Genomic DNA, 26,411 nt, shown 5'->3' with positions numbered 1-26,411 from the left:
CATGGGGTGAATAAATTATCCTGACACTTTTATCGTGCTTGAGTTGTTTATGTTAGATAATGGAGCTGTGTATTGGCAGGTACCTTGTGATACCAACTGTACGTATTCCAATACGGGGGTGGTGATACGATACATTATGATATATTGCAATACATTAAGTTCAGCAATAAATTGTAATAAGAACCATGATTGTTAGTGGGAAAATGGTCATTTTGATATGGACACCTATTAGATAACAGCGCACATTGGTTACTAGCAGAAAAAGAAAACAATAAATATTTATATTGCCAAACAAAATATAAAAAGGATGGGAAGTAACATTGTTTTGTGTGACCATTATTGTTCACTGTTGCATCATACAAGCAGGTTCCAATCCTAAAGAAATTGAGCACACATGGCGCCAGCACTTATTACGAGTCCTGTTGCTGTGTTGTTGGGGTCGGACCACTAGTGACCAGTCTGCCTTCGTGGCTCCTCCTCCCGCATGTATGAACCTGGCAGGACCAGGCTGCCTGCTCCCTCCCCCAATCCAACACAGTGATGGCACTTAGTGCCAGAGACACCCCTCCCCTCGCCGGCACCCTCCTCCAGCCCTCCCCTCTCCGCCGCAGGCAGACCCAGGCATGGGATCTCCATCTGTGCACAAAGGAGCCTCCTCTATCTGCATACGCTGCACATAAAAGGCCCTTTTGTCATGAGCTCTGCACACATGATCGTCCGCCTTTCACCCCGCTGGAAAAAAAGATCACTCTCTCCAGCAGTCCGACCCCACCCCCAACACCAAACTCAACCCCCCTTGACCCACACTAGCCAGATTTTCATCTGCAGAGGGAGTGAGTGAGATAGAACCGGTCTGAACTTTGCTGAATAGAGACAACCATCAGATGCTTCCATCACAGCTACAACTCAATCCTTTCTCCTGCTTAATAATTTCCACCCTTTCATGTCGTCTCTCTGGTGGCCTCCCGTGTCCTCGTCTGCACTCCTTCCACGACATTGTGCGTTATAGCATCTGTCTTCCTGAAATATGAATGCGCTCTCGTTTGTGCTGCACCCCCCCCCCCCCCCCCCCCCCCCCCCGCCCCCCTTCCTTTCTGTAGTGGTTGACATTTAAGGGGCATTAGCGGTTGGTTCCGTGCCAGCACCTCCCGTCTATACAGAGAGAATTGACATCAGTCTGTGAGCTGATTCTTTTCTCTCCCTCTAATTTTGGTGCCTCCTGCCTTTTAACCCCTCATCCCCGTCGTGCAGCAGATTTGTTAGCCTTGAGGTGTCCCATTAAAACTCCAGTGAATATGTAATGTGTCTCTTATCTGAGTAAATACTCCCATCTGAGAACTACAGTGTGATTCATCACAGTGTTTGTTTTGTTTTAAGCACTATTTAATGACGATAAATGGATGAACCGAGCAACCGAAAATGCAGTATTTAATCTTTAATAGTCTGATGGGTGTTGAATATGGACCGTACCATGGTGATGTTAAAGCGGCAACTGTGCGACAAAAATTAAGCTAAGCTTAAGTTATGTGATGTTACGATGGCAGTCAAGTTCCTGCAGCAGTGTTTTTTTTTTACCAGTGTCCCTTGGCACACTAGTGTGGCGTGAGAGATGGTCAGCACACGCACTTGTCAAATACTCGCTCACGACTGCACCCGAGACCCACGACAGCGTTCGCTCGCTATATTCCGCGGACTCTGTGCATTGACAGGTGCCATACAGTAGGCAGCCAGGTAGGCAGCGAGGGTCGTTCAGACCTTCAGAAGTTTTACTTTTAACAGAAGAAACTCTAGAGTTGACACTAATGATTTGATGATATCCACCTGACCCGACACGTCGTCTTTGATCAGCTGAAACATATCTATGCAACCCACTCTGACTGGGATTACAATACGGTGCTGTTACTTCCTTCCATCATGGTGCTTCGATGTGGGTCCTGGAATAGAACCCCAAGGATAAAGGAGTGAACACTGTATGCATTAACCAGTAGGCAGTACCAGGACATATGTTAAGAACGTGCTGCCTGAGGAGGAGGAGATGATATGGATCATTTAGGTCACAGTCTGTACTCTACAGAGCTTTGCTCATGCACCCGTTTCAGTAAGCTATTTGGTGTTCTGATGCACTTAAATCCTGTAAAAGGGACTGTGTTGCAGAAAGCAAAAAGTCATGTCTTCATGATACCTTTACCAAGTTCCACACTTATTGAAAGACGCCTCTTTTGTTGCACGAGTGCTAATGCTTATCTTTTGCCAAGTTTGCTTTTTTTCTTTTCTTCTATTTTATGCATAGAAACTGGCCCTCTAGGCTCAAAAATACATGTGAGATTGTGATAAAATTGAAACCATAATTTTAAAGTTTAAAAATTGCGTTGTGATATTTTTGCCTTGTGGTCAACTCGTATCTGGAGATGCTTTTTTTTTTTTTTTTTAAACAAATTAATTTCCCGTAACTACCATTTTTCACACACGTTAAATTTCGTTTTATCCTCGCCCACCACTGGTGTTGCTCAGTGTTGCTCAAGTCTAGTGAAGAGGCCGTGACATGTTGCCATGCATTCACTCGATGCGCCACTCAGTTGAGCCAGCGTCTCAGAACAGAGTCGGCCTTTTTAATCAGTCTGTTCTCTCTTCCATCTCAAAGCCGTAATGATGTTACTGGTTCAACAGACAACTCAAAAGAAGGTCTGTGTCAGGGGCAACGTTCATGCTGTCTGTATGGGCCAAATCTTTTTTCATACGTATATAACTTTGTTTTTAGTGGCATCTCAACTGGGGGCGACATGGAGGGGCAGAAACCTTCTTCTCCACTTAGTTTGGGTATGGGGTTATTATTATGGTATTACATTGTTGTTACTGCATGGTCTTTTTCCCGTGAGTGGGAGCTTAGACTAAGGTTAAATTAAGAGTCATGAAAATCTGAAGAAGTGTTGTAAAAAGCAAACCATATACTCTGTGTTTTATTTTGAGAAAACCATGCTCATTTGTAGCCGTTTTTGTTCGTCACGTGAATGAATGAATGAATGAGTGTTCTTCAGCAGCTTCACTACATATATAACTTTGTTTTTAGTGGCATCTCAACTGCGGACGAAATGGAGGGGCAGAAACCTTCTTCTCCACTTAGTTTGGGTATGGGGTTATTATTATGGTATTACATTGTTGTTACTGCATGGTCTTGTTTGTCTGTTTTATTTTGAGAAAACTCTCATGCTCATTTGTAGCCGTTTTTGTTCGTCACGTGAATGAATGAATGAATGAATGAATGAGCGTTCTTCAGCAGCTTCACTACATATATAACTTTGTTTTTAGTGGCATCTCAACTGCGGACGAAATGGAGGGGCAGAAATCTTCTTCTCCACTTAGTTTGGGTATGACTGATTTCAAAGGACAACGATATGTAGAAAGGTTCATGAAGACATGCCACGTACCAAGATAGGTTTGTGGAAACTATTTTGAAGTGGCTCTTCTTTCTCCACGTATATGGCTTAGAAGTTGTGATATTGTGCAAAATCTGTGCAGATTTGATGAAGACGCGAGAAGCAGATAACAGTGCTGAGAGATATGGACTGAGTGCTGAGATCAAAGCAAGTACAGGCATAGTAACGGCAGTGTCAGCAATTCCTTTGAAACTCTTGGAACACCCCAGATGCCTTGCTCGAGAGGCCAAACAAGTGTGGACTTTGGAAAGCTCGTCTTACTGTCACCGCACACGGGCCAGCAGGGGAAGGGGAGGATACGATTGACTTCTCGTTGCCCTCCCGTGTCCTCTCGTTGACCCAGGACTCTGAGAGCTGGTGTGAAGGGTCAGGAGCTGACGTATAGCGGTTTCCCACAGGCTGTCAACACCTTTAGCCTGGTGAAGAGAAACGATGGCCAGAACAGAGGCTTGTTACGCACCCTCCCTGTTAAGCACCAGCTAATCCAGATTTATTTCTACCGTTAAAAACATAGGTGACTTTGATTGGTACCTGCTGTCTCAGTGCTGCTGTCCAATCCCTTTGCGAATGGTCATTCAACCCCCCGCCCTCAACTGAAAAATTGACATTGACCTTGGAAAATGTATAAAGTGTAGAGCGCTTTATGAATGAACAACTATGAAAGAAAATGACGATACTGACACCGACATTTTGCTCTAATATTATATGATTCCATAATATTTGGAGACAGTTTGGATGCTGCCTTTCTCCTCCGCCACTCACCGCCAGAACTCCAGGCACCTTTTCAGGTTACCTCCCACTCGCTGCCGTGACACTCCTCTGAGGCCATACGCGCCGGACCATCCTCCAGCCAGAGTAGCGTGCTCACTGAATTTCCTCCCACTCAGGTTATCCTTGGTGTCCATGTTTGACTCACTCCCCTACGCCGCCTTGCGCCCCAAGCCCCCGCCACCCTCTGTGTGTAAGGAGGGGTCTATCTGTGTTGGGGTTTTTTTCCCCCCCGAGTCGGGGAAAGTGGTCTGTGTATCGTTGGTCTGGAACAGACAAATATGGATTATTTCCTGTCATTGTTTCGGGTCAGAACAGATATGTGTGTGTATCTATTTCCCTCTACTAGTGTCTCAATGTTAAGTTTCTCAGTGATGCTTGATTCACATATGAAAAGTAAAAGTAAAATATTGATAAATCGTGAAACTTATTATCAGGTTATTATTATGGTATTACATTGTTGTTACTGCATGGTCTTTTTCCCATGAGTGGGAGCTTAGATTAAGGTTAAATTAAGAGTCATGAAAATCTGAAGAAGTGTAGAAGTGTTGTAAAAAGCAAATCATGTAGCCTGTGTTTTATTTTGAGCCGTTTTTGTTCATCACGTGAATGAATGAATGAGCGTTCTTAAGCAGCTTCACGAGACGTCAGCCATCAATACAGAACTGTTTACAATGCCATGTCTCTGTAATTGAATTATCGTTCTCTTATCGCGGGATAGCAAGCTACGTTTGCCACTTAACAAAACCTCAAGAAACTTGAACCTATTCCTAGGACTGTCTGCAAAATTGCCCATCAGAGTCTTGAGTTACTGGATCTGGACCACTGCCTTGTACATGAATACTTGAATTCATCTGGTATGCAACATTTGAGCTGGAGATCTCTGAGAAAGGCTTATCACAAATAATTCATTCTACGAGTAGAAAGCTTAGCTGCACGCAGGCGTCTACGTAAATATATTAGGTGTTTAGACGATTAAAAAAAATATGTTTTTTTCACTCTGCTTGCTTACGGCACGCCAGTTGTCCTCCTGAGCTTCTGTAGATATCCCCGCTGCGCCCCAATTTCCTTCACAGAGTGTCGTGACTACATGGCTAGCTTTGCTTCTGTCAGCGAGTGAGTTCGACCTGCTGTTTACATGGACTGGAGGACGCTCGTGTTCACATCGTATTAGTGAAACGTGCTCTCGGTACAACGCGTTCAGACGGCGTTTTCAGCATCAGAACCTCGCAGGAGCAGACGCTCATTCTACGTTCGGACTCACAACCGTAGTGGCCGTTGCTTGTTGGAGATATTCCTGAAACTATTGCTTGTTTGGATGTGGATCAGTGCATCGCAACAATTGCTCACGGACAAGTTTAAATGTGGTGTATGAACCAAACGCTCCTTGTGTCACTTAAGAAAGTGTGCTAGAGTAGCGAACTTTTAGAATTACAGGACTGACTTCTTCTATAAAGGATCTCATGAAAATGATAAAAATGCTCGACATGTGAAGTCACAGCTGATTACATCAGAACCACGTGATGATTTTGATTTCGATAGTTTCAAGTGAACTCTGAAACTTGGAGGAGTAGAAATCGATGAATAAATAGTCTTACTGCTCAAATAACTTGTTGAAGTTATTTTTAAAAGAGTATAAATATATACGCATATAGAATATAAACTATAGATAAATATATAGAGAGAGAAGATGTCACTTTCTTCTGTTACTGAAAAATGCATTGGAGTTGGATACTTTACTTGAGCATAAACAGAAACACACTTAAGGGATTTCTCTCTAACTTACTTCCCTCAAGTGCTTATAACTCTGAAGTTTAGTTTATCCGCTCAACTTTGCTGCTCAACTCCCTTATCAAGGCAACTTTCTGAGTTACTCCGAGGTCAACCGAGGACTGGGCAGCGCTGGTGAAGCCTCCCCCAGACTCGGGGAGAGTGAAAACCTCAGGCCCAAAGAAAACTAGAGAGGAATCATATGTGTTAAGGGTCTGTGATTTTATTTTATTTTCCTCAATAACAATCATAACATAATGTGGGATTATTGAGTGGTGGCATTGAAGCCATTTCTGTACGTGTTCCATCCCAAAGCCCACAAACCTGCAGCAAGTCGGCCTGCTCCTGCTTACCCTCTCTCGATCATATCCCCCAGTCGCACCTAGCTTCCTTGCGTCCACATTTAGCTCATCCATGAACCTCTTGGTCTGTCCTCTTATTGTTTTCCAGCATTCCTGCTCCGTCACTGTCTCCCCTCTCCTCAGTCCAAACCATGGCCTCCCTGACTTTGACTCTGAACTCCACGTGTCCCTCTGACGTGCTCTTTGCTGATCTTGGCCTTTCGATCCCAGTGTCATCTCTCACACTTCTAAATTTGCTTCCCCATACATCACAGCAGTGAGCACAACTGTCCTGCTTCATTCTCGTGGCTACTCTTCCGTCTCAGATCAACCCTGACTGTCCACCCTTTGCACCGCACCTGTACTCTCCTCTTCCGCTGCTGTAAGCTCTGCCTAACAGATAGGTAAACTGATGAGTGGAGTCCATAGCTGTGTGAGTCTGTCTACTCTGCCTATGGTGTCCTCAGCCTCCTGCCCCACGTGACCCCAAGAGATCAATATGTGGAAGCGAAACAATGAATAAGATGCTTTTTTGTTGCCATAATGACGAATCTGTGAGCTCACCAGTTCTAAGCATAACGTTTATAGTATAAGAATAATTGTTCAGGGATGCATCATGAGTCTGTACCAGCGAGCCACGCCTTGGTCCTGCGCGTGCAGATATGGCATGCTTTTCAGATACTTTGAAAGAAACATGCTGCTATGTTTTTTCAAGGCACAAAAGTACATAATACATCAAATCCTTAGTGTTCAAGGCCCTATTAGGTCATTGATTTTGAAATTTGTCTCCTCCATTTGGAGCTGCAGAATAATCCGATGCAGAGCTGCTGTTCTCTCCTCCCGCCACAGACGCCACCCCTGGTTCTGGTTACTCAGTTTGGCTGCTCTGGTTCTGCCAGGAGCAGTTGCTGGTGCAGCCGGGGTGCGTCCCACTTTGAAAAAAAAGTTTGTGCAGTCAGAGTACTTGGGAGTTGGATCCAGTCAGATCCCGGGAGTCGCTCAAACTTTGCCTGTTTCTTCGTCATCAGAGTTCTGTGAGAAACCAGGTCAGTTCTTTGTCGAGTTTTAGTGCTTTTTTTACATGACGATACCCAGAATATTCTCTCTTTGTTCAGTTGACTCGTACCATGTTACGTAATCTGCTGATGGGAAAACACGAACGACAGAAGAAGAAAAACAAATAAAGAAATTTACAGTATATCTCGGTGGATCGTGTAGATTTTGGCAGATACATCTGCATTTTCCCCAAACTGTCGAATAATTCTCATTTAAAATCAAACATAGACCATTATTTAACAGTGATATTGAATAATAGCACGTTATGTCACTTAATATGAGCTCAGAATTCACATTTTATCCATCAGAACTGGCTTTTTTGACCATTTTTGGAGAGGGTGGGGTAGGTCGCCGATCCGCTTTTAACCCTTACGACATTGCTGTGACTGTGCTGTCATACTTGCATTTACAGGGGTTGGACAAAATAATGGAAACACCTTCAAGCTAAAAAGCTGTGTTTCCATTATTTTGTCCAACCCCTGTAATTTAACACATTTTCCTTTTTTCTTTTTATTTTAAAAGTAATATATTTTGCAATTTTCAAGCCTTCAGGTACCTAAAGCTAGCATTTATTGTTATACTTGCGTCTTGACTTTTCGTATTAAATTCAGATTAAATTCAACATCTTATTTTAGACTGATGAATAGAATGGATATTATTTTTTAATTTTAATTTTTTCATTATATGGGAGGGAATGTGGTGAAGGGGGTGAACTGTGTTTATTGACTTCACCGGTGAAATACTTAATAGGAAGCATATTCATTCTCATCGTATCTGACAAGTAGATTTAAGTACATGAAAGTAAGTAAGTAAGTAAAAAAACAGGCAATGAGCTACTTAAATAATAATTATGTTCATAAACATAAACATGTTCTATTTACATTTTCTCTGTATATTATTTAAAAATAAAGCTGACAACTGTTTTTCCTTTCATTATGGAAGATAGTGAATTATTATTTAACCGAACTTCATTTGCGTCTCACACTTACATCACATTAAAAGACACACACACTCTCTCCCTGTCTTTTTCTCTCTCTCTCGCTCACACACACGCACACACACACACACACACACACACACACACACACACTCACACAAATGGCTAAGCTGTGCCCTCATGATGTTTCCTGAACAGATCAGTCACAAACTGCAGCATGTTGGCCGAGACCAGCTCGAGTCTCTCCTCACCTGCTAACACACACACACACACACACACAGCACTTTGCTTCTCGACGTTTCTCTGCTGATGGATCAGAGAGTTTCATTACTTTCTAGATGACGATGGTGAGTTTGACGCTGCCAACGTCATCATAGCTACGTGTGTGACGCTGCACACGTGTCCTGTCCGCCATTTTGAGGCCAAAAGTTTCTCGCCGCCATTTTATGAATCTTGGCCGAACACGTGGATCCAACTTAAAAATACATCTTTGATTTGAGCCATAAAGGTCTGATCTTAAAAATGTCCACCTGGGTGACAGTCACATCTGTGTGTCTGCTCATGTGAGTTCCTGTCGACCTGCGTGTAGAAGAACCAAGTTAGAGTTAACATTTTTTCAAATTGCGTCACACTTTTGGATGCTAAAAAGGTATATTTTTGTTGCGTGCGCTCGATGTGTATTTTTAAATAGCCGCACAGGCTGTCAGTCAGAGTCCGATGCTTAAATTTATTTTACTCATGAGGTAGTTGCACGTAGAAAAACTGTGCGCGTGTGTGCCAGCATGTTTTCATATCGCCAAATTATTAGCGGTTACAAAGTTATATTCTATATTCTAATAATTTAGATTTCATTTTACACGTGTGCATTTATAAACGCAAAGTTGACTCAGTCATTATAACAAATTAACTTTTGCTGAAGGCAAAATGTGAGTAACAACTTGAAAATTGCATAGTAGTGATCAAGAAATTATAGATTTTATTTTTGTGATTTCTAAATGGTGATACTAAACAGTATACGGATTTTTGCCAATGTTTTAACCATGCCTTTTTTTCCAAACACACACACGCTCTGCGTCTGAACTGGTCTTTTTCTAAAGAATGTATTTTGATTTTGTAAATGCTTTGAGTCGAAAATGAAATACATGATGTTCTCAACTAATACAATGCAATTGCTGTAATTTTCGCTTCATATTCTACCGCTTGTTCCCTGGACAGGGTTTGCCAGCTTGTGCCGGGACACGAGGGACACGGCGGACAGGTTAATGGTCCATTACCACTCAATATACGTCTATTTAAATATGCTCTACATTCTACCAACTAATATTAAACCAAACAGTCCATTTTCATCTAAGTTATTAAGAAGAACAACAACATACAGAACCAAATTTGCCAAATCAGGCGGCACTGATATCATGTATTATTTCTCAGTCACATGACCTTTTTTGAAAATTACATTTTTAGGTTGTCTTTAAATTTGTATTTTCTCTCCTAAAACATTAGTAACTATGTTAATGAGAGTAGAATACAATCCAAGAAGTGGAGGAGAAATACGATGTTTACTTGTACTTGCATGGCTTCATGTCGAAAAACAAGTTTAAAAAAAGAGAAAAGTGTTGTTCTCCGGCTGGGCCACGAGGATACGGGCGAGTGACCGTCAATCGTTCCCAGTGTGGCAGGTGATGCTTAAAACTTCCTATAAAACCATAGAGACCAGAGTAAAGATCCCAGTCTTCAGCTCTCTCTCAGTATAAAGAGTATTAAACAGACTAGTGAAGGTTGATTGGAATTGTCCTGATGGTGTGGAAATTCACATTCAATTTCATCATGGATGAATAAATGAAAGCATTAAGTAATAAGGAAACAACATTTCTGAAAGTCACGACTCTGATGGAAGCTTGGACAACCGTTTCTTTCACTCTAAGCATTTATATCAGGTCAAATTTGTTGGTGAGTGTGCTGTCAATAAAGCTGATTGACCGACTCGACAATAAAACCCCCAGCCGCTAACAGGCTGCGAAGAGAAGCATGTGTGTGTTTGACAAGGACGGAGGAGAAAGTGGCGGTCACAGTTGACTGCCTGAGTTTGACTGCCAGGGTCAAAGGTTAGTCTGTGTTAATAAGACATGATGTGCAGCGCAGTCCCATGAGTGCACCCCCCTGTCCCTCAATGGGCATTAGTTAATGTGTTGGTAATCTTTACCTTCTTAAAGCAAACAGCCGTTGAATGCTCAATGCGCCCGCTCGTCCTCCCGTGTAACGCTTTTGACCCCAGGGTCGTGGCCTTTATCCCCTGTCTGTGGCGGGGGGTGCCCTCAAAGGCCTCGCTTGTAATAGAGAAGTTGTTTAGACACGTGCACGGCTTAGTCTGGACCACCTCGATGAGTCATACCAGCGAAACTTGCCTACGGTCTGAACATATATACGTCTTGACCCGGACTCAGTTCTGGTCTCTGCTAGAGACCGCTGGATCAAGTAGCACCTGTTGCCCTCGTGGGTGCTTGTTTGTTTCCAACACAGTAGTTACATTGGTAGAAGTAAAGGTGCACGTTGAATGGTTCTGCTCATGAAAGCGTCGCCACAGAATTTCCCCTTTTTTATTTGCTCATAAAAACCTCTGCGGCGCAACGATCTGGTTCAGGCCCATCTTCTAAAGTGGCGCTGCCACAGTGGGGCCGTTCGGTGTGGCCGAATCTTGAAATGGAATATCTCTTTCACTTTTAAATCATCAAAAATGGCCCGCTCGCTTCTCCCGCTGAGACGCTGCTCCGCTAACCCCCGACACTCGTCTCTCCTTCCCCAAGGCGACGGCGTCAACTGTGATTCCAGAATGATCGAAAAGTCTAGTTTGTGCTGATGGCCACACATGCTAATGATAGCAGTGCTTGCCGTGCTGGGTCAAATAAACAGGTCCTTTATGTTGACTGCTTTAATGATGGCAACACAGCGTTTGACAAGATAACATCCGCTGTGATGACGGACCTTTTACATCAGCGAACAAGATTTTGGTGTCTATACTTTACATGGTGATTCCAACAGTCTCATTTGAAGTAACAATTGATCAGTGTAAATGTCCTCCACACAGGTGTTTGACCTCTCAGTCACTCATCTGTTGTCTTTACTGACATGTAAAATATAGTTCTGTACACCGCGTGAACGTTTCTATAATAATAAAAACCTGACTGTATTCACAGTTCTCACCAATAGTGTGGTGTCACTGGAACTAGATATCTTTTCTAAGTTCAGAAAGATGTGGGAAAAAGCTACAAGGAGAAAATACAGACCCTGAGCCAATCTGGAAATGCCAACATATCGCTTTCTTCTTTTGTGCTGTCTGAAGTCAAGATTTTTGCACGATACGTAGCAGTCTTGAGGAATTGTGGTGATGTTGTGTTATCGGCACGTTAGCTGTTTTCTGACCCTGACTCGCATCAGAACCGCAGTCTGGAGTCTGCTGTAGGAAAAAAGAAACCTTTTTGATTTATTGAAAAATGCACCTCGGACAAAGCCAACAAAACCGATCGTAGATTTGAATAGCAAACATCAGCAAAAAAAACATTCTAGTTTGGAAGCAATCAAATAGGACATTATTTTGAGACAAGACGCACATTGATTCGTGAAACATGAAATGGATGAATGGCCGAATGGTTCACCGTCACAGAAAAGTGTACGAGTGTGGTTTTTTGGATTCTGAATGAAACGTCCTCGCATGAAAATAACTTAACACCTTTGCTTTCCCCTTGGATACTGAGGCATGTTCTTCACCTGCTACCAATGTGCTGCTTAATTTCGAGATCCAGGCGCATTGTCCATTTTATATTCATTGGGAAATTTGATGGCCAAATCTTTCTTTTTTTTTAATTCATTCTCACACTGGATAAGCAGAGTATGCTCGTCTCAGATAGCCTTGCTACGTTTCTTGTTTGGTCGTGTCTATTTTTTGTTCTATTTAAACGCACAAGGTTCGTGTTTTACTGACAGTTTTTCATTGACTGACCAACGTTATCGTTTCGATCGTGTTATTCCCTCCACCGTTTTTAGCCATGTGGTTTTCAGTCGCGTTTTCAAAATGGCCGAGTATGAGACCAGAGTTTTGTCGATGTTCTAGCTTGTGCGTGTGTGTGTGTGTGTGTGTGTGTGTCGGTGAGGAAGAGGGCGGCGGCTTTGGAGCACAAACTCCAGCAGCCATCTTGGACACGAATTCGTGTGAGCCGAAGCTAATACGCATGAGAATAATAGAAAAAAAGCTGCTGTTATTATTAACACATTGAGGGTTGTTAAAGTCGATCCCCTTTTTCTTCCATTGTTCTGGCTCAAGTTGTCGCCCCCCCTCCCCCTCTTTGATTCTCAGCACTTTATCAACCCAAATCAAAAATCCTTCCTTACTTCACAACTCTCCTTCCTCCTTTTCTTTCCTCACAGAGTTCCTCAAGTTCAAGGCCGACTGTGGGAAGGAGGAAGGGAGAGGGAGTGAGAGAGCGCGTGAGGGGGGGCTGCAAAAGTTTGAAGCCACAAGCACTTTTCTGGAGAACCAGAGCCAGTGGAGGCAGGAAGTCTTTGTACAATAGCGTTACAGTAATCTGCCACAAACGGAAAAAAGGCAGGAGGACGGGGCGAGAGAGACGTGATCGATACGAGCTAAGATGGTGGACAGGCGAGGGTCTTCCGACATTGCAGGTCCGCGGGGGGATTCAAACCTTCACACTTCCTGTTTTTTAAGCGTCTCCAACCGAATGTGTCGCTACATGGGCAGCTGTTTTTCCTCAAGGAAAAAGCAGCGAAGGAAAAAAATGCTTATCAGACGTTTTTGAGTTTGTGCCAGAATAGCGAGCGGAGGGGGGGGATGCTTAGGAGGGCGTCGACTTTTTGATTTTATTTATTTAACGCTTTTTTTTTTTTACGTGGAGAGAGTGTGAGGATAAAGTTAATCATTCAAAACGCTCTCACAAGTTCTGCATATTTCAAAGATCCTTTCTTTCTTTCACCAGTTGATCCAGACGCCGTGTGTCCCAGCATGGCGCCCACTGCGTCTGCGCAACAGCGGAGGAGTGGATTTCTGTGTCATTCCTCCTCCTCCCACATTTCTCCACCCTCCCTCCTGCTCTCTCTCTCTCTCTCTCTCTCTCTCTCCTTCTGTGTCTCCATCTCTCACTCCTCTGCCCTCCCTTCCTTCCTCCCTCCCACTACAAATACGGTCCCTCAAATGAAAAAGTGGCCGGTTGGCGCGCTGTTCTTGCATTTCATCAGCAGTCCAACTCTCCTCTCTCTCACTCCCTCACTCCCTCACTCTTTCTCTCCACGTTTCGCCTTCTCTTCTGCCGCAGCCACACGCACAAGGGGAGACTCCAGCTCTGCGAGGGGAGGAAAGAGAGAGGAAAAGAAAAAGTCTGCTGCTGCTATTTCGACCGTGCGGGCCTCCCCATAGCCCGCCCTTCCAGAGCGTTTTTTTTTTTTTTTTCACACACACTCACACACACTCGCTGGATTTTAACCCTCTGCCTCCAACTCCAGCTCTGCAAAACCTGGCAACAAGTTTCCAGCTCGGATTTCCACTTTTTCGACAAGTTTCCTGTCATATTTGTTTTCATTCTCGCCCCGGCTGGATGAGAAATTGGACCTTTTTTGGCGGGGGGGGTTATGAGCACTCGCCGACTTCATCAGCATTCTGCGCCTCCTTCACCGGGTCTCTTTTCTCTGGGACAGGTGCCAAACGTGGACAAAAGATGTTAAAAAAGCCCAAAGGAGACCCAAATATGGTCCTCAGAAATGGGTTTTCTTGCAGTGAAATGGCCACTTTGGCGTTCGTCCGAGGGCCGCTGTCGCACCTTGACTAGTTTGGAACTTATTTTCGAGTAAAGGCATCTGATTGTAGTCGGAGATGTGGGAGAGGAACATATAGAGTACTGAATTATTCATGTCTCCACGGCCGTGACTGGACTGCTTGTGCTGTTTTCGCATGAGACCAACTGTTTGTGTGTTTGCTAACATTCAGACGAGCTCACAGACAGACAGACAGACAGCCAGACAGACAGCCTCATGGCCTCCTATTGTTTCAGGCCTCGCCGGCCCCTGGATTCTGCCGGCGAACTTGAACTTGGACTCTGACCGGAGAAGGGTGCGAGTCTGGAGCAGAATGGGAGGCTCGGCCCTCCGAGGGGAAACTCCAGCAGCTCTTGCCTCCAGAAGTGGGAAAGATGCAGACTTCTGCATCCCGATCGGAGTTCCGCCGCCGTCGCCCTGCAGATATATTGGTACGGCCTTCTTATTTCCTCCTCCACTTCTTACCGATGCTCGCATCCTTGAAGAATAAGTGTGGAATACTCTCGGTGACCATTTTGATTCGAAAAATTTCGCTCAGTGGTTTGCGTTTCCGCGTCGAGACTTCGCCGGCGGAATCAGAAATGCTCAAATATCCAAACTTAAATTAGTAGGAACAACTTTTCGACAACTTTCTTTCATGTTTGGGCAAAATTTGTGAGGATCCGGGCCGCAGCAACATGCATCCACTTACAGGCAAGGGTGAACCCGGTTTGTGGTTTGGAACCAGAAGGCCTAGGATGATTCAGAGGGCTTCGTAGGGGACGCAAGCTGCGTCGAACTATCATTCTGAATATAAATGTTAACCCTTTACGCAAAGGAAAGCGCTAGACTTTATTTTTTTCAAGAAAATTATGTACAATATGGAGCACTTTTCTACGATTTGCTGAGTGTGCCCTTACGTAAGGTATAGACCGACCCCTGATCTGATCTAAATTTACTTGTTGAGATATACATTTGTGTATTAACTCACAGTTTATGTTGGACAGAAACGTCTTCTCATTTTGCAAGGACTTGAGCATTTTACTAACTTTTCGAAGGGTATCATTGCGGAAATCTGTGCCTTGTGTTCATCAATCTGTGTTCTTATCCTGCTGTAAACTGGATTTGCTTTTCTTGGTTGGTGTGCCGTACGAAAATGAAAAAATCAAATGAAGCGGTTCACTTGTTCACACACTTTTGGAAATATATATTTGTTTTTTGCTTTACACAGAACATTTCTTTCAGGCAACATTTCTCAAATAATCTTCCGTAATCCACTTCTACAGTTTTAAAAACTACAGCAGTTCTATGCGTTCTGCAGAGATTGCGGTTTAAGAATAGTATTTAAAAAGCGAAAATACAGTTAATATGTATTCCTCAAATTGACTTTTGTGGATCAACTTCAAGCGTCTTGAGGGCTTTCTTCTTTTAACGTTTCTTTGGTGAAGAAAATCAGTTTGTTCTTGATGTTTAAACGAGATTGGGGAAAAAAAAAACATTTTAAATAATACTTCTCAATCTGCTTGCATATTGACATCTGAAATACATAGTAATATTCATAACTTTTCCCTGTGATAAAACATTTTTAAGCAAATTCAGAAAATGCATATTTTTGAGTCAAACTAATAATTTCCAAAGCTCCGTAATCAAAATCTAATTTATTTATGAAAGCGCTTTTTAAAAAATGCAACTGACAATCAAATCGCTGCAATGAGATAAATGTGTTGAACTGAAATAGTTCTTGTAACCAAATTGCGTTTGAGGTATCTGGTGATTTAAAGATGCAAAAAAAAATAGGTTAAACGTATTTTTTGGTCGAACTAAACTTTAAAAATGAAGAACAATGCAATGAAATAACAGAGCTTTACACTGTTTTTAAGTATCAGGAAGCCATATTTCATTGCTGACCTAATTTTAAAGAAATATCTTTCCAACTCATTAGATCAATACGTGTTTAAATAATTCCATTTTATAGTTTCCCAAACAATGCGCGCGTGCTGTTTTGAAACGAAGACTTGTTGTTTTTCAAACTCTGTGGTGAAAACAGTTGTCGATTGTTAGTGTGCGGACACACTTGTAATTGTGTGTGCATAAATATATCCGTGTCTGTGGGTAAATGTGTGTAAATAACCTACATGAGAATAATATTTGTGCATCAATCTTCACTGCTGTGGACTCAGTGGTCTGTCATGGTTGTGGCTGCTCCCACACTCCTCTGCCCCTCGGGCCTTGGTGGCTGGGGTCCCAGGAAACCATTTTGGTGGGCCGATGGTGGGCTGTTGGTGGGACAGCTTCAGCTGGTGGTTCCGGGGAAAAAATGAATCCGGACTAGTCGTGTTAGATGAAGCCCACGATCACACGTTTCTGTGTTCTGAAGCGGCCATGATGCAGTGTTGCAGCACAAGGACACACACACTCCCTCGCACACACACACACATACATTGACATTCATAACCCAACACAGTTGAGGTGTCTCCTTAATTAATTTAGCATAAACATTAAATACTTAAATCTGTTATGTTTTATTTGTACTTGCAGCCGTCATATATTTCCGTGTGTGAAAGTGTGTGTGTGTGTGTGTGTGTGAGTCTATTTTTAATATAGTTTTTAAAATGAATTTCCTTTAAGCTTTTATTGCCTCATAAATATATAAATGAAATACACATTAGGAAAATTTCACGAGTATCTTTTTAAATATTTTCTACAGAATCAAGCCGTTTTTCGTGTTTTGGCTGCAAACTCAGTAAAATGGATCCTGCAGGCCACATTCGAACTTGACAATGTCCTTGAACTTGGACCTTGAAATTGATCTTGAAAAAGTGAGTTTCAACCTGAGCTTCGAAGTTAATGCACCCCCGATTTATTCATGAATTGTGCTAAAGAAAAACAAAAAACAAAGCAGTTGAATGTGAATGTTAAAATAAGGTCTTCAAGGTCATTTGAGCCACAAATACTGGCTGACTGATGTAGGTTATTTACACACATTTTTTTGTGTGTGTGTACAAGGTAAATATATAGTACGTATCACGTATTCTACACAGTACTGTTCTTTATATAAATGCGGTTTTGAATCCAGTCAATATCATCAACATTTTTGCTGTTGGACATTATGTTCATGGCTCTTTCATTTTGTGTTTAATGCCACATCAGTTAAGATTCTTTCTGTTTGAAAAAAACACAAACAAAATGTGCAAACAAAACTAGTGAGTTCGGTAATCACATGATCAGTAATCTAACTAAGTACTTGAGCTACATTTGCTTAATAGCTTCATTACTCAAATCAAAACTGAATCCTCAACTGAAATTGAATTAAATGGTGGACACAAGCTGTCAATTTCAATATGTTGAAATTTAAAGTCAATATTTACTGCGAGCTTGGGTGAAATGTGTGAATGATTTTGGATCAGGTTCTAAATCTCGGTCCACGTCTTTTATTCTGTTTTATAGCTTTACACTCACAGATGGGATTTTCACGCCCGTGCTGTTATTGAATTACTTCACTCATCAAGTTCACTTTGAATTGTCATTTCTGCGCAGTTTTCTATCTTCGTTGTTTCAATCAGATATTCACCATCACAACTATTAGTTGTAATTTCACAAATTAGACGGCACATTAGGGGATTTGACTGTGCACCAAGTGGTGGAGTGTAATTTACAGACATCTGGGATTTAAAACTAACCTGCAGCCCATTTAGCCTTTTTAATTAACCAACCAACAAACAAACAGAGCAGCTAAACAACAAAACATTTGCTTACTTGAGTGAACCTCTTCCTGATAGATATGTGCATGGCAATGACTATAGCTTCTATTGACTGGTGACCTGCTCACGGTGTTCTGGCTCTCACCCTTTACAGTTGGGAAAGGCAGTGAATGAATGAAGACTGTTGAACTGCAGATAACAAAGGCGACAACTTCCCTCCCTGCATGATCTGAAAAATACAGTCAAAGGTCAAACATGTATGCACATTATTTTGCTTTGCTTTTTTTATTGACCAGATGTGAGGTGACAGTTTTTGGTTGGTTGGGAGTTAAGAGAGCCCAGGCGGTTTGGGACACGAGCAGAGCAGAGACAGTGTGGGACCAAGAAAAAGGATGGAAGGAAGATAACCAATGAGGCTTGAGGATGTGTTTTCTAGAAAGTACTTGAGGAGCATTGATGTGTCGAGGGAGGGTGACCATTGTGGGTTGTGATGGAGGACTTGCCCTAAGAACTGAGCCTTAGTCATAATGGTTACTCCACTGTTTTACCATCTAATGTGACTTCGATATAGACACATGTATTTATCATCTTTGACATAGTGTTGGGTTTAGATCCTGGTTCCCCCAGATTGGACACTTTGAAGAGCCAGTTCAAGAAATACTAATTGTTTTACATATTTAAGATATGAGGAACATATGCATCACATCATTACATGCTGTTTGGGAATTTATTTTAAATGTGCTGAGGCAGTGAATGAATGATGACGTTCCACTGCTATGGCCTCTGACCCTGAAGCCACTGAGCTTGTTCCCATTTGGGAAACAATACTTAAATGAACTTCAAGAAGAGATCCAGAGATCTTCCTGCTCGGGTACATTTCTCCTGAGGGGGAGAGAGCTGAACAGGCAGGCCGGGAGAGCTAATCTCTCCTGATAGTCCTCCATGGACCCCCTTTGAGTTGGACAGAACTAGAGCAGCTCACTCTGTGCTACCGTCTCAGCCTTTCATTTGGAGCAGCGGCTAAAGTGTCTTGTCTCTTCCACCGTCCTCTCTTGGTCACAACCTTCAGAAAGATTGGATTAGGATTATTAAACGTACCCTGTGATAAACTGTGTTCGAGGGGGTCTCTCACCGAAGCAGCTGAGATGGGCTCCAGCCTCCCGCAACTCCAGCTAAGCTTAACGTTATCATACTGAAACTGGACCTCAAACCTGAGACACATTAGCTCCCCCTCCTCCTTAAGAAGAGGAGCTCTCAGATTTGGAAGTGCTGATCCTCATCCAGTCTCCACCACACTTCCTTAACTGTAGACAGAGATAATTCCTAATTGGATATATTATTTTTGGTGATAAGAAAAAAAAAAATCTGTAAAATTGAAATGTTACTGATGTATCAGGTTTGTAAAAATGTCAAAGCGAGACTTGGTAAAATTGACTTAAGGTGGTTAAATGAATTCTACTGACTCGCTGAACGTCGCATGTAGTTCAGTTATATTGAAATAAATATGTAACAGGTACAACAGAAGTACAATTTAATTTTGGGGAACCCCAACTAAATAGATAAACCGCACCATACATCACAATCACCTTCATAAGTTGAAGCCTTGAAACACAATAAAAATAGCCACATATGAAAACAAAATCACATGTCTGACACCACTATTTACTGAATCAGAACAACCTTTCATGAAACAGAGTTGTGGTTACACTCATTTTATTTAGTTAAAACTAAAGAAAGTGAATTTAAACTTAAACTTAGATTTAAGTCATTAAAAAGATTGAAACTTTAGTGAAATAATCCTGAAATCCTGTTTCAAAAAGTACTTAAAAGTGTGGAGTTTTGCATCGAACGTGGCATTAAACTTCTACAGGTATTTGAAAAGAATGTGATGTGAAGTGATGCTAGTAGACACGACTCGGTGTAACGTCTCCCTCCATGGAATCTATTAGTCCCTGCTGACCCTGCTGAATACTGAGGAGTTGGCGGCCATTTTTATTCTCAGTGTGTTAATCAGGACGTCAGCTGGGAGTGTCACAAGTCATTTATCCGGCGAACCACAGCCTCTCCCCGGAGTCGCCGAGCGTGGTCCTAATGACATAATATTGGTGTGGAGGAGCGTTTCGGGGGGTGACGGATGATGTAGACCTTCCTGCAGATGTCCCGCACAACTCCTGCGTCCTGAGTCAAGGTGAAGGTGTTTTTCTCAGATGGACCAAACTATTTTTATTACCGAGAAGCAATCCATCTGTTTGTATTTGGCACGGATAACAGATTTTTTTCATTCCGTTTCCAACACATCTGTTATTTGTTGACTTTTATACTGACAATGTTGAGAACTGACATGTTAGTTTTGTGTATTCGTTTGAGTCAGTATGACACAGCCTCCCAAAAAAGATTTTTTCCCCCTCATCATTTCATGATCATACTTCAGATACATTTTCACATTTTAAGGGTGTCTGAAGACTTTTTTCTGCCGCTGCAGCCGCCAGGTCTCTTCACGCTGTGATCGGTTGATGCTCAGTCTGGTGACACCTCATTGGTTAAACTGCATGTGCTTGAGTGTTTGAAACAACCTGCGCCACCACAGCCCTTTGAGGGCTGGTTTGCACATCCCTGGTCGAGTGCGAATGAACAGGGGATGAAAGAGTGAGGCCCGACACAGATATGGTCTGAGAGCAAGTGAGGATTGGTTCAGTGATTGTTCTCATTTTGAGCAATTGTTCTTTTGTAAACCTCAGCTGGTCCTAAAAATCCCTCATAATTTTTCACCACTTCAAAGTCAATTTAGTGAATTTAGTGATAACCAATGGACCTACTTCCATTTAATGCTTGTATTTCAATATTTAAATAAGAGATATATTGGAACTCGTCCAGTGGTACAAACTACCTACAAACACATCTCTTTACACACATTGTGTCCCATGTTTATTTGCTCCATCTGAAGTTCCTTTATTATTGCCTTCATTTGAATATTAACAACGTAGTCTCATTTAATTTGAATTCTTCAGTGGGCAGAATGGCATGGAAGCTCGAATCCTTTTACAAATGAATGAGGAGATTTGTCTTCCGGATGGTTTGCCATCACTTTTCTGACCCATTTCTTCACCTCTGGTGTCGCTCTCTTCCTATTTGGAAGACAACACATCGTTTTGTTCTTCACCAGTCTACTTTGACTCAGCTACACTGCTATGTTTGGAGAGCAGCAACCTCAACAGGTCACTCTAGCAACACAGCACTGGTATACGCTGACAGCCATGCACTCACTCTCAACACTGACAAGTCTTCATTCAACCTTTTGTATGTTTTTGGACGTCTAAGGACATATTGAAATGACAAAAAGACTACTATGAAACATTTGACAAAGGCCTCTGCTAGTTCTTTAGTCCGGACAGATTCCCTGGTCCCTGAACCTGTGAAGCAAAGCGATATTCCAGATAAAAGCTCCGCTGCGCCCACTCCACTTTCCTTTTCCAACGCTCATATATTTCTCCGGCTCTCTGGCTCGTGCTGTTGCCAAGGCAATTTAGTCAGAGAGAAAAATTGCTGGATCAGCAGAAATTGTTCCACTCGGAGTTGGACGCGTTGAAAGGTTTCGCCTGCAACTGTGCGACTATCAGAATATTCTTAATCGTTCTGTGCTCCTCCCACTCTGTTTGTGTTGTGCTCAGCTAAGTGATGGTGTGGCTTGCTTTGGAGGTCCACCAAAGGGGCTTTAAGCAATAGACCTAACAAACAATAGTTTGTCGGGAGACAAATGTGACGATACCTACCTCATGTACAAACACCCTGTTGTTGTATAGAACTGAAAACACTATTTCAAGATTAAGTGAACCCCATCTATACATTTACCATGATATACCCATCGAGGATCAAGCGCTGCAGAACCAATGGGTGAGGTTGCACCAGGTCCAACCTCGCCCCCAGGTCCAACCATGCAGCGTATGAAACCTGCATATCTGGCACTCATCCCATTGAGTTACCATGTGCTGTATGTTCCATTTGGTTACGTACATGAATTAAGTTTAAAATCTTGTTATGAACTTGCCGTAGCTCTGCCACAGCAAGTCCAAGACCCCCAACCAACATGTCTTGATCATCCCAGTCACACCACTTCGTATCATTGTTTACCACAGCCATGAACCTCATTGTTTATCTCTATCTTTGCCTCAAAACATCTCACTATTGAAACTATTAAAACTCATCTCAAGGGTCACTTTCACTTTCCACTCCTTGAACAATGCTTGTGACCTGCGAAGATGAAGATACAGTACAATGCGCTGCACCAAACAAACTAGACACAGGTTTAAACCTCTGTTTAAGAGTATGTATTTGTAAAACCACTCCCACTTGTCACAAATATGCTCTTCAAGTCATTCCTTGAACGTACATGAGCCAAAATGATGGTCTAGCTGCCTTGATTCTACCTGAAAGTCAAATACTTAAGCTCAGTATCACAGTGGCAACCTGTTGTATCTGGTTTAATTCAATTTTACTGTGAGCTATTCTCATCGCTCCCTCGTTGGGACTCCGGTTTTGAAGGAGCGACTGTTCCACCACCTGTTGGGACTGGGCCATGGTTTCGGCTTGACGTCTCTCAGAGGTTATGGTGACCTTAAATGGTTTCTTTCCGTGTGAATAAAGTTGAGTTTCTGGTGTTTCACTGAACTCTCCACCTCATCTCTCAGGGAAACCCAAGCCAACCTATTGAGGAGCTCTTCTGGGACTCCTAAATGGTTTATAGATGTTGTAAAGTCAATTTCGTAAGTATTACAACATGAGGACCAAAACAGAGTAGTGGAAGTTCCCCTGCTTTCACGTCATCCCCAGTTTGACATTGATATTTTGCCAACATCTCCGAGTGGCACCAGGGGTTTTGCACACTCGACACGAGGTGTGGTGGTTCCCTATATTCTGTACTCCCTGAATTGCTTCACTTGGCTCAATGGCCGTCCTGCCTGAGCCTATTTTACCCTTAACATTGTGTCATATGCAGCTCCTCCTTTACGACACGCTGTCTTGTGTTCTCATTAGAGCTTTTGGTTCCAACTTCTCAAGCAGTTTTGACAACCTACTGGCTATTGTTCTTATTCACTCCTGTTTGGCTTGATGGGTTGCGGCCCAAACAGAATAACAGTGATTTATAACAGCGCTTATTCCTTTATACCATCAGCTGTTTCGCAGCTGTAACTGTTGCGGCACATCATGGGAATTGCAGACCTTTTATGTGACTGGGCAACTTCTTTTTAAGGTGGTCCAACCAGCCAAGATGAAACCCCTCGTCTATACGCTGTTATTTCAGTGCGTACAGCAGAGTTAGAATACATGTTGTATGTACTTTCAGCGCCATATACTTGCTCTGGCTTTATGAGTCATCGGCGTACTGTACTGGCTTTCATACACACACAGAGTGCAGTGAGTGCACAGCTCAGACATGAATCCCTCGGTGGGCCGGAGGGATTGGGTTACACAGTACACATGTGCTGGCACTGGGCCAAGGGGCTGCACTGTGATTATAAATGTTCTAAACAATATATGAAGTCCCCCCTGCCCGGCAAGGCCACGTCGCGTGCTACAATTAGCGTCCTTGTGCTGAATTATCACCCGTCAGCTGCAGCCGCTGCTGAATGGGGCTCTTTGATTGGCAGGGACTTCTTTAGCAGATTAGCCCCCCTCACCAGCCTCCCACACTAACGTTACAACACCTGCTTCTACATTTAACCCGAAAAAGGTCAACACGTTTGGCCGCAACCAGGGATGGGGAAAAATACAAAATTCAGTTGATCATGAAGACTCAAAATTTGGGGATGGAGAGCAGACAGAGAGAGCAATTTACGAGCTAAAAACGTCTGTCTTCTTGACTCTCGTGGACTTTCAAAGGCTTCCCTTAGGATAAAGTATTGTGTGAAGCTTTTGAAATGTTCAATGTTGGCACTATGGTAACATGACGTGTCTGTGAACGCGATTTAGGGTTGACACTTCAGCTGCAGGTCAACGTGTCTGTTACCAGAGTTGTGCTGTTCCCCGTCAGTTACAGCAGAGGCAGGTCACAGTCATGGATCCGCCGGTTAAGGTAGTATGGACATCGATATCGGAAGGTTTGCTGAGCATAACAATAGCTGACGACGAAATCAATTTTGTCTGCATGACTGTATGACCCAGCATTCATACGAATATCACCGGGGTTTACCTTTGCTCTCTCTGTGATTGGAAGCATCTTCCTCTGGTGCTTGGGTTCAGGGCCAGAACCTTCATATGATGCATACCATTGAACTGTCTTTGTAGGCCTTAGAACAAATGACTATTACGCTGAGGTGTGACTCTGCTGTCATTGTCTCATCTGGCCACAGAATCCCATGATAGTCTTGCATATACAAGCTAGAAAAAAACTGTGGTCTCAATTGTCCCAAGAATTGCTCCACTCAGAGTCACTTCTTCTCAGCATGGAAGTCCTACAGACTCGGCAGGTTGAGTTGATGGCTTCCAACCAGGATGTGGCATGTTAGCCCATCACTCCGACCGCCGCTGATGATGAATTTCCCATCCCACTCGACCGTCCTTGTTGTTGTATTTCATTACAGTCGCCAACATCACATTGCTTCTGACATCGCACGCCCACACTGGGGCGATGTCAAACGCTTCCCCTGATCGAGCCCCTCAACGTGCCCTCGTACGTGTGAACAGGAACATACTGCGCCGCATGTGCAGATGATCGCTTATGTTCACAAGTACATGAACACACTTCACCCACGCGCATGACACCAGGAGGCTTTTAGTAGCGTTGCCAAAACTGTGTGTGCAAGTGGGTTATCGTGGACAGGGCCATAGCCGCGCTGGAGCTGGTCCGTCGGTGTGGGGCGATCGCGGAGGCGAGGAGCCGCTGAAGAGGGTGCGGGGGGTTTCATGTTCCACTAATGAGTTTACTTGACCAGGCAAGTCCGTGGGTTGTGCTGATTAGTGAACAGAACAGAGTTGAGGAGCTGTCACTGCTGTTGCTGCTTCATGTCAACGCCCACAGACGCTTATTTTTTTCCCCTTGCTAAATTGTACCTCGAAGAAGGATGTTTCATCCATAATACAATACAATGATTGTGTTTGCGAAGTTGTGGCTGCTTGTGGAAACGACTGTCTCTCAAGTGCCGCAAACATTTTGCCAAAGACACAGAATACGACAGCAGTGTTTGTGAATTCATGACCAAATAGGAGTTCTGTTTTGCTGCTTTTCCGTCGCTCATTATTGATCCAATCGTGTATCGCTTTGCAAATGGGTACGTCGCCATTTCTGCTGTGGTTACAAGCAGCGATTATGCCAGTTAATAGGCACAATCTACTCCAGCGTGCAGCCCTAACCCAAGCCCCACTCTCTGTAAGAAACCCTAAATGTAACCTCAATGTTGAAACCAGGATTGGTGGCGTATGTAACTGGTCTGTGAACCTGGTTCTGGTTTGCGTAAATAAGCCATGCTCACTCCCATGGCCAGCCATTGACACGTTGTTACATGAAGAACGAAAGGAGTGCCATCCCATGCCTCACCTAACACCAGCCTCCATCTTTCTTTCACGTGACGCGCGGTCTACGGCGTCAGTATAGGACGCAAAAGTCCAGGTTGATGTATTACGCCATGGAAGTGAGGATGTGAAAACAGGTATGCCCATTTGTGGCGGCAGCTGGATGATACTGGCTTTAGTCATACTGTTTGTTAGCACCAGTATTGACGCTAGCTAACAATTCCCACTTCCAAGGGTTCCACGATGTAGCAAAATGTTCATCAGGGAACTAGAAGCCAACTACCAAGGCAAACGGAGCTTTACAATGTAGGGATAAATAACTCGCGTCGGCTACAGTGCCGCTCTCTTCAGCCTGAGTTTGGGTTGGATGTTTGTACTGAAGGCGTTGTCATACGTTTGAGCTTCTGGGGTTAGGTTGACAAATGAGATTAAATGAATGCAAACCTGTTTAACCTTTGAATGCTAATGCCGCACCGTCGTGGTGTTGGAGCAGCTTCTGCGCTGGAGGAGCTGAGAACTGTATGTATTGACTTTTGTTTCACAGTGGTGGTGTGTGGAATATTTAAGTCGTCCAAGAAAGCAAGCTCTGGTCTCAGTTGTTCATAACACTCGCTCATTTCTCTCCTTCTCGTAGGGGGGAAGTTCTGCCGCGGACATAAACAAGTGACATCATTTCTGCTGTCAAATGTTTGCCGTGAACTTGTAAGTATCATTAGTTTTGACATTTTCAAATTGAAGCTTAAACATAGCATCCAAATTTTTCCATATAGTGACGTATTGCTCTGCCGTAACATTATGACCGGCCATTGTATTTGTGCACTTGGGGAGTAAATAGCTTGAGAAAGGATTGAGTTGTACTGCATGTGGCTTTTAGCTCTGAGTTGGGGTCCGCACGTGCGCCCCAATGATGAGGGTTTGCCATGTGTTGTTTAAATGAAATGACTGAATACATTCCGACTTGTGATGTGAAAGTTAGACTCAGCCATACAGACACGTGTCACATGCTCCAAAGCCTGCTTGTGTACCTGTCTCCACCCAAACCACAGCTCACTCTGAGCGGCCGCCTCGACCCGGTCGTGTCAGTATCATGTGCACTTAGTAA

The 26,411-nt window shown here is 43.2% G+C and overlaps 1 protein-coding gene across 8 annotated transcripts in view; it reads left to right on the top strand.

Annotated features, from left to right (window-relative positions):
* The window catches only part of LOC128771354 (uncharacterized), a 51,442-nt gene that overhangs the window by 13,313 nt on the left and 11,718 nt on the right, over positions 1-26,411 (top strand). For 2 of the 8 annotated variants that reach the window (XM_053886735.1, XM_053886734.1), the window contains exons 1-3: positions 1,093-7,359; positions 14,360-14,554; positions 25,944-26,011. In XM_053886735.1, the coding sequence (XP_053742710.1) occupies positions 6,930-7,359; positions 14,360-14,554; positions 25,944-26,011 (693 nt within the window). In that variant the 5' untranslated portion in view covers positions 1,093-6,929. Of the gene's footprint in view, positions 1-1,092; positions 26,012-26,411 lie in introns of those variants that run through there. The other 6 variants (XR_008416614.1, XR_008416613.1, XR_008416617.1 and 3 more) reach the window with 4 other exon arrangements.

The sequence above is a fragment of the Synchiropus splendidus genome, chromosome 14 (genome assembly GCF_027744825.2).
Source record: "Synchiropus splendidus isolate RoL2022-P1 chromosome 14, RoL_Sspl_1.0, whole genome shotgun sequence".
NCBI lineage: Eukaryota > Metazoa > Chordata > Actinopteri > Syngnathiformes > Callionymidae > Synchiropus > Synchiropus splendidus.
This window is presented reverse-complemented; position numbering and strand designations above follow the sequence as displayed.